Below are 8,807 nucleotides of genomic sequence, written 5' to 3'. Positions count from 1 at the left end.
GTCAAGACAGGCAAGCCCTGAGTCAAGTCCCAAGTCAAGACAGGCAAGTCCTGAGTCAAGTCCTGAGTCAAATCCCAAGTCAAGACAGGCAAGCCCTGAGTCAAGTCCCAAGTCACGTCCCAAGATAAGACAGGCAAGCCCTGAGTCAAGTCCCAAGTCAAGTCTAAAGTCAAGACAGGCAAGCCCTGAGTCAAGTCCCAAGTCAAGACAGGCAAGCCCTGAGTCAAGTCCCAAGTCACGTCCCAAGATAAGACAGGCAAGCCCTGAGTCAAGTCCCAAGTCAAGTCTCAAGTCAACACAGGCAAGTCCTGAGTCAAGTCTCAAGTCAAGACAGGCAAGCCCTGAGTCAAGTCCCAAGTCAAGACAGGCAAGCCCTGAGTCAAGTCCCAAGTCAAGACAGGCAAGTCCTGAGTCAAGTCCCAAGTCAAGACAGGCAAGCCCTGAGTCAAGTCCCAAGTCACGTCCCAAGATAAGACAGGCAAGCCCTGAGTCAAGTCCCAAGTCAAGTCCCAAGTCAAGACAGGCAAGTCCTGAGTCAAGTCCCAAGTCAAGACAGGCAAGCCCTGAGTCAAGTCCCAAGTCAAGTCTAAAGTCAAGACAGGCAAGCCCTGAGTCAAGTCCCAAGTCAAGACAGGCAAGTCCTGAGTCAAGTCCTGAGTCAAATCCCAAGTCAAGACAGGCAAGCCCTGAGTCAAGTCCCAAGTCACGTCCCAAGATAAGACAGGCAAGCCCTGAGTCAAGTCCCAAGTCAAGTCCCAAGTCAAGACAGGCAAGCCCTGAGTCAAGTCCCAAGTCAAGACAGGCAAGCCCTGAGTCAAGTCCCAAGTCACGTCCCAAGATAAGACAGGCAAGCCCTGAGTCAAGTCCCAAGTCAAGTCTCAAGTCAAGACAGGCAAGCCCTGAGTCAAGTCTCAAGTCAAGACAGGCAAGCCCTGAGTCAAATCCCAAGTCAAGTCCCAAGTCAAGACAGGCAAGCCCTGAGTCAAGTCCCAAGTCAAGACAGGCAAGTCCTGAATCAAGTCCCAAGTCAAGACAGGCAAGCCCTGAGTCAAGTCCCAAGTCACGTCCCAAGATAAGACAGGCAAGCCCTGAGTCAAGTCCCAAGTCAAGTCCCAAGTCAAGACAGGCAAGTCCTGAGTCAAGTCCCAAGTCAAGACAGGCAAGCCCTGAGTCAAGTCCCAAGTCAAGTCTAAAGTCAAGACAGGCAAGCCCTGAGTCAAGTCCCAAGTCAAATCTAAAGTCAAGACAGGCAAGCCCTGAGTCAAGTCCCAAGTCAAAACAGGCAAGCCCTGAGTCAAGTCCCAAGTCAAATCTAAAGTCAAGACAGGCAAGCCCGGAGTCAAATCCCATGTCAAGTCTAAAGTCAAGATAGGCAAGCCCTGAGTCAAGTCCCAAGTCACATACCAAGTCAAGACAGGCAAGCCCTGAGTCAAGTCCCAAGTCAAGTCTAAAGTCAAGACAGGCAAGCCCTGAGTCAAGTCCCAAGTCCAAGTCAAGTCTAAAGACAAGGCAGGTAAGCCCGGAGTCAAATCCCATGTCAAATCTAAAGTGAAAACAGGCAAGCCCTGAGTCAAGTGCCAGGTCAAGATAGGCAAGCCCTGAGTGTAGCCCAAGTCAAGTCTCATTCAAGACAGGAAAGCCCTGAGTCAAATCTGAAATCATGATATGCAAGCCTTGAGTCAAGTCCCAAGTCGCGTCTCAATTCAAGACAGGAAAGCCCTGAGTCAAATCTGAAATCATGATATGCAAGCCCTGGGTCAAGTCCCAAGTCAAGTCCTGATTAAAGACAGGCAAGTCTGGAGTCAAGCCCTGAGTCAAGTCCCAAATCAGGACAGGCAAGCCCTGAGTTGAGTTTAGGTCAAGATAAGTAAGCCCCAAGTCAAGTCCTGTGTCAAGACAGGCAAGTCCCAAGTTGTCCCCTTAACTTTGTGTTTCAAGTCCTAAACAAGTCATTATGCGCTCTTCGCCAATTGTGATGCAAATTTGTGTCTGGAGTCTGACTCGAGTCTAAGTCATGTGACTCAAGTCCATACTTCTTATGTATATACATATGTAGCCTATCCCCTGTCTGCATGTTCTTACACAACATTATATCCTTAACTAACACACCATTTTCTGGTCAAAGAAAAATATTTAAATGTCTTGTCCATCATGTTCATTTTACAAATATATATAAATTTAACCTGACTTATTTTTGTTATTGAAAACTTCCATTAGAATGTGAAACAATGCCCTGCAGGCTCCAACAGTGTTTTGCTATACAACACATGTTTGCAAAGGTGTATCCACTGGTGCGTACATAAGAGGTTTAAAGATCATGAGCAAAACATCATATTCTGTATCATCATCATGCTACTTTTTTTTTAGTGTTTTTTAATAATAATAATAATAATAATAATAATAATAATAGTATTAATTTTACAGCAACAGAAAGGGCCACCACAGTTAAAAAAAAGCACTATTCAAAATTATTTCCACTTTATCAACCTGAAAACAAAAAGAAGACGAGGGTGGTTGCACTACAACTGACCTAATTAGTTCTTTCATTAACTTGTGCACCTTTCATGTGCATCATGTGGTGGAGAAATCACAGGTCCACAGCAGAGATCAAAGTTTCCTGTACCTGCACTATCATGCTGTGACAAAATGAAAAGTCACCCAGAGCAGAGTTGACTGACACCATGGGACTCCCACTGCCCCTAGGACCACGGATAACTAAATTGGCTCCTGTTGCTCTGGCTAAATGTGTATTATTCCATTATATCTGTCCTGTTCTTTTCTCTGTTGTCCACTCTTGCCCTTTATCTGTTCTTCTGTGTTCCTCCTCCTCTTCGCTCTTTTATCTGTCCATCTGACTCAGGGGAAAGAACTGACCCTTACCTTGCTCCTGGCTCCGCTAATCCACTAACTCTATGTGTTTGTGTATGTGTGTGTGTGTGTGTGTGTGTGTGTGTGTCTGCACAAGCTTTTAACTTATTGCAGGTCTGTTCATTTTGATCCCTTTGAATTGGTCAAAGTACAGATTTTTCCTACTGAAACAAACTTTTGCAGCTGAACATTTTGGTTGGTCTGAACTAAATGAATACACCAGTCACAAAAGACAGTGACATTTTATTGTGAAAGAACTTTTTACCATCACATTATAACAAATAGAAACACCTACTACCGAATATCTCAAAAACATTGGAAGGGATCACTCTAAAAGCGCCTCTGTTTCGGATGGACTGATATTAATTTTTGTAGCAATACTGGCCATCCCCTGATTGTTCATCTAGCCATGGGTGGATCAGTAGACAATGGGCCCCTGGGCACAGATATGCAAAAGGCCCCGTCACCTCTCCTACACAGGAGCAAGGCACATTAACTTTGTGGTGCTTTTTCTTTGCATACATCTGTTTATTGTCACTCTTGTCGTTTTGTGTCTCTTTGTGGTCATGTTATGTTTCTTTTGGTCGTTTTGTGTCTCTTTGTCATTTTTTTTTAATCTATGTGTGGTTGTTTTGCCTGTTTTGCACTTATTTTGTGTCTCTTTGCAGTTCATTTGCATCTCATTTCCCTCTCCTAACTTGAGTGTGGATAAAATAATATAATCTTGCAGCTCTCCCAGACTTTCCAAATGTTATCGGACCAAATGAATCACATCCTGGTGGTGAAAATAGTCATTTTGCAGGGGTTATGATGCTAAAAACTGTTTCTGCTAAGTTACAGACGTTTCTTTCCCAGTGTAAGTCAATGGGAAAAAGTATTTTTGGGCCCAATGGCATTACGTGACGAGCCCCAGAAATTGCAGTACCATTAACTGGCCACTAGGAAAATTGGCTTGAAAGCTTAGTGCACTTCCTGGGGGCCTGGTTATGACTAAATACCCTCACAGCTAATTAAATTCTCATCCTCAGACGTACTTTGTATTAGCAAATGTTAGCATGCGAAACTTATGTAGCCTAACTATGGTACAAATTATACCTGCTCAACATCAGCTTGTTAGCATGCTTGCATTTTATCTTGACCAGACCACTTGGGTCTTTTCATACATAACTTAAATGATGATGATGTCTTGTGATAGATTGGGAGTGGGGCCAGATTCTTCAAATTTGGGTGATCCAGCCATTAGTTTTGAAAACTACCTCATTGTAATGGCAATGAGATTGGTACAACAAGTTTGAGGGGTTTGTCAGAGACGTCTCCAAGCAGTTCAATAATGGGACACCAGAAGATGTCCATATGGAGAGTCTCAGACAGTTTGCTCATAACTTTGATCCAGTGGCGAGCCAGAGTGTGGATGCACTAACCTGTTGAAGTGGAACCATGTGTCGTCTTGGATAAAACCCATAAGAAGCGTCTGAGGGATCTTTGGAGGGCTTTACATTGTAATACACTAACTGGGTCATGTTGGAGTGTGTATGTTTGCTTCATTCATTGCGCCTCAACTCATTATCCCCACGGTCGTAGTGGCAGCATGTGGATTGTTCCTAATATCAGCGTGTCTCCGCTGCAGAGCCACTCCAAAATAGCTGCAGACACACAACTATATAACCCCCCTAATACTCGGCCCACATAGTCGAGCCGAACGGTTAATCACTGAAGACAAGCATATCAGAGGAGCTGTGCTGTTTGAAGATCAAAATTTATCTGAGGAAAAGTTCTGACAAAGACAAACTTCAAACAGGAAAGATTGCAGGAGTAAACAGAGAAGTAGCCACATAAAGAGTAAGTGTAAAGAAGGTTTGGTAGAAGAAAGGATCGGCAGAAAAGTAAGTTGCATTTCTCTTTTACTATCAAAAAAATATATAATTTTTATTACTTTATTATTCAAAAGAAAGTGTCCTCTTCACAACATCCCTTTTGTCCCATGAAATGCCACAAATTGCACTTTTAATGATTTGAAAAACATTGTAATGTCACAATGCATTGATGAGATTGTCAGCAAGATGATGTGTAGCCTCTGGACTAGACTAATGTCATGAGCAAATGGACCAAATTGGCAGAAAGAGACATTTTCTTAAAGTAAGAAACACAAGCACACAGGAGGAAAACTGTCAAAAGGGACGGTTTTCAGCAAATTAGGATGGAAGCAATTTGCGTGGATTCAACTAATGAGCATATAGTGTCTCAAAATCTAATCCAAATTAACTGGATAGTGATGCAACACATTTTACCTTTTTAGCTACAGTTCCATATTTTCTGTTCTCAGTTATTTTTTGAAAAAGCCTGTCAGTCATGAAAATAACACGTGGCCAAGATGTTAAAGAAAAGAAGACTTTTAAACTTCAAATGCTGCTATATTCTCAGTGTCTAAGTTCCCCTCTGAGGAATTAAATCTGAGGGTTTTCCGATCTCTCATCCAGACTGATTCACCCAGGCAGGACTGGTGGTTGGTGTGGTTGTTGGAGGCAGCAGGGATGTGCACTTTGGGTGGTGCAGGTAGAGCCGGGCTGGAGTGTAGCGTCCTGGAGGAGGACTGGCAGACGGGACAGAGCTACACAGCTCACTGGCACAGCCTCACCCTCGTACCGCAGCATCACCACAGGTTAGTGACAATATCCTCCACAGCAACTCTACCTTAATGATATTTAAAAGTCCAGTGTGTTGGAGTTAGTGGCATCCATCGGTGAGTTTGCAGAACTGAAACTGTGTGGGCCAAGGATGTAGGACAGAGGTAGGAAACCTGCAGCTCTGGAGCTGCATGCGTCTCTTTAGCCTGTCTTCAGTGGCTCCCTGTGGCTTTGACACAAAATTTATATTGTTGTAGGATCAGAGTCCAACTGTAAATATGTGGAACCTAAACACCAAATAAAGAAAATATTTTAACATCTCGTCAGCTAAATTGTGCATCATACATGTAAGGCAGGGGTGTCAAACATATACAGCCCGGGGGTCAGAACTGGCCCGCCAAAGGGTCCAATCCAGCCCACTAGATGATTTTGTACACCTAATAGTGATGCACTTGTGAGGGCTAAGAGGTTCCAAGTTTCACAAGCAAGTTAAACAGTGAGTTTCTTCATGTAAAATGCTGCTTCAGAGGCTTTTCCACCCCGACCAGAATACAGTTCTTTTCTTTGACTTTAGTTTGGTGTAGTGATGTCAGCATTACAGGCTGTTTGTCATCTGTTTTGGAAATGGATTAGGGTTTTTAAAAATGTACTTCCTCAGACAAAGTTCAGGTCTTATTAGACTGCCTCAATGATATCCGATCTTGGATGGAAGTGAACTTTCTCTCCATGAACAAAAATAAAACTGAGATTATTTTATTTGGCCAACAAAATCTGTTAATGGGTATGACAGCACCATTGGCACCCTTAAGTCTCACTGCCACCCTTTTGCAAGGAACCTTGGTGTTATTTTGGACAGTGACTTTAGGTTTGATAAGCAGATAAGCTCTATTGTCAAAACAAGCTTCTTCCAGCTAAGACTATTAGCAAAAGTAAAGGCATATCTCCCCCGAGATTATTTTGAGAAAGTTATTCACACCTTTGTTACATCACGCCTAGACTACTGTAACTCTTTGTTTGTTGGTCTTGACCAGTCAGCACTGCACCGTTTACAGGTAGTCCAAAATGCAGCTGCCCGCCTGCTGACTGGAAAGAAACAGCGTGATCACATTAGTCCTGTCCTTGCATCTTTGCACTGGCTGCCTGTTAATTTTAGGATCCAGTTCAAGGTTTTATTGGTTGTTTTTAAGTGTTTAAATGGTCTGGCACCGTCTTATTTATCAGAGCTTGTACAGACTCACAGTACTACTAGAGCACTTAGGTCGTCAAATCAGCTGCTCCTGGCAGTACCTCGGTCCAGACTCTCTACTCGTGGGGACAGAGCCTTCTCAGTGGCGGCCCCAAAGCTGTGGAACAGCCTACCATTCCAGGTTAGAGCTGCACAGTCTGTTGAGCACTTTAAAACATTACTGAAAACCCATCTTTTCTCCTTGGCGTTCAGTCCCTGCTAGGCAAGAATCCTTGGCTTTTACTCTTTTTACTCTTTTTACTCTTTTATTTCCCTTTTTTAATCTAATTTTTAGTTTTTTAAATTGAGCCCTTACTATTTCCTTTGTTTTATTTATTATGATATTTGTGTATGATTATTTTATATTTCAATAACTGTACAGCACTTTGGTCAACTGAGGTTGTTTTTAAATGTGCTTTATAAATAAAGTTTGACTTTGACTTGACTTGACTTGACAAAGAGAAAATTTGGAGGTGTTCGTTATTTATAGGATATTATGCAATGGTTTTACTGGTCTGGCCCACCTGCGATCAAATCGGACTGTATGTGGCCCATGAACTAAAATGAGTTTGACACCCCTGGCCTATGACCTGGTGCCTTTTCCTCTTAATTAAGTCCAACCTCAGTAGCAGTAGGTAGTCCTGAGTCTCCTTAGCTAGGCTAGCTTTAGACTCCAAATCCAAAAAAGGAAAAGTCTTGAAGGAAAATTGTGAATTTAATAGTGTGTGGAGGACAGATCTGTTTGCTTTTAAGTACAAAATTATTCAAAAGTAGTCCACTGCATAGGAGCCATCTTGTGGTAAAATATATTAATGAATGCTCATTTAAATCTATTAGTAATGCTGATAGGATTATTTTAATAATAGGCTTTGTTACCCTCATTATTAAACTCAAATATGTTTTGCAGCTCCAGACAGATTTTTGTTTTTGGCCAAAAAAAAGGCAGTCTTTAAACGGTACAGGTTGCTGACCCGTGGTGTGGGAGGACTACAGTGGCCGACGCAAAAATGAGAAAGGAAGAGGAGCCGCTCTGTATGTAGATATCAATGGTTGATTCTAAAGGAACGTGCAATGATTCTTTGTTTCAGGTGATAAACTTAAGAAAACATAGTTACGATTATTATACTCCATTTCTGCCAGTAGATTTCCCCAAATCTGACACACGGAACCTTTAAAAATGAAGCAAGGGTGTACACAGTGATGGGGCAAGCATGTTTGTGATGACACTTAACCAGCATGCTGAGAAAGACATTGTGTGTGCTTGTGTGACTCTTTTACAGGCCGGCAGTGATAGAGGCAGAGCGCTCAGAAATACACTGGGAGGCCAGGAGGCTCCTCCAGCGATTCCTCTCGGGGGCCATCAGCAGGAATTACCCACATCCCAAAACAAGCTCAACCAGAAGACTCCATCAGTCATCAGTCTCCGAGCCTCCCACTGTGGGGCCGAAGGTGCAGCGAGGCCCAGCTCATATCCAGAAGGAAGTTTGCCGTGTGACCATGACACCAAAGAGCGTTGTGTTGGAGAAGAGTGAGAGGAAGACTGTGGTGAAGATGGCAAGGATGCCAAGATTCTCAGCCTGATAATTATTAACCATACAAGATATTTCAACAAATGCAAATTATGATATCATAAAACTTTTTTTGTTTGTGTGTAGCTTAATTAATTATGACACAATGTCATTTCAATATGTTTAATTGTGGTTTTAAAAATTATTTTAATTTTACATTAACTGTTATAGAGAGATTATTACTATTAAAAGATTTTAGATTAATGCTCTCAAATGGTTATTTGTTGGTGCTTTCAGACTATAGTTTTTATATTTGTATCAAGATAGATTTTGTATAGAAATTGTAGCGAAGACTAAGGTTAAAAGGTTAAAATAAAATTTTAATGTAGTCTGTGTGAATCACAATTGATCACTTTTCTATTCATCTTAACATTTTTGCTGATTAATGCACTCTAATTATATTAAATAATATGCCAGTGTGTTTAAATATAAGCTGTTTTGTTTTTCCCTAGAGTTGCATTTGCAAATGGGAGTATTTTGGAGCTTTTCAACTCACACTTCTGTCCAAAAACCATAAGCACC

General features: G+C 42.1%; 1 protein-coding gene across 1 annotated transcript; it reads left to right on the top strand.

The window, feature by feature from the left end:
• The first annotated feature begins 4,532 nt into the window (after positions 1-4,532).
• On the top strand, positions 4,533-8,452 carry LOC144459434 (uncharacterized). The gene is made up of 3 exons (XM_078163501.1): positions 4,533-4,751; positions 5,346-5,527; positions 7,998-8,452. The coding sequence occupies exons 2-3, from the start codon at positions 5,400-5,402 to the stop codon at positions 8,296-8,298; spliced, it is 429 nt and encodes a 142-aa protein (XP_078019627.1). The 5' UTR covers positions 4,533-4,751; positions 5,346-5,399; the 3' UTR covers positions 8,299-8,452.
• Positions 8,453-8,807: the final 355 nt, after the last annotated feature.

Source organism: Epinephelus lanceolatus, chromosome 21 (assembly GCF_041903045.1).
Source record: "Epinephelus lanceolatus isolate andai-2023 chromosome 21, ASM4190304v1, whole genome shotgun sequence".
Classification (NCBI taxonomy): Eukaryota; Metazoa; Chordata; class Actinopteri; order Perciformes; family Serranidae; genus Epinephelus; species Epinephelus lanceolatus.
Note: the sequence above shows the minus strand (reverse complement) of the source record. Positions and strands in the feature narration are given on the sequence as shown.

What these genes read in the sequence shown, in the direction of transcription:
- LOC144459434 (XM_078163501.1), top strand. Translation starts at nt 5,400, where the DNA reads ATGTGCACTTTGGGTGGTGCAGGTAGAGCCGGGCTGGAGTGTAGCGTC. An exon ending in GTACCGCAGCATCACCACAG is followed by an intron (nt 5,528 to 7,997) that starts GTTAGTGACAAT and finishes ACTCTTTTACAG; the next exon opens with GCCGGCAGTGATAGAGGCAG.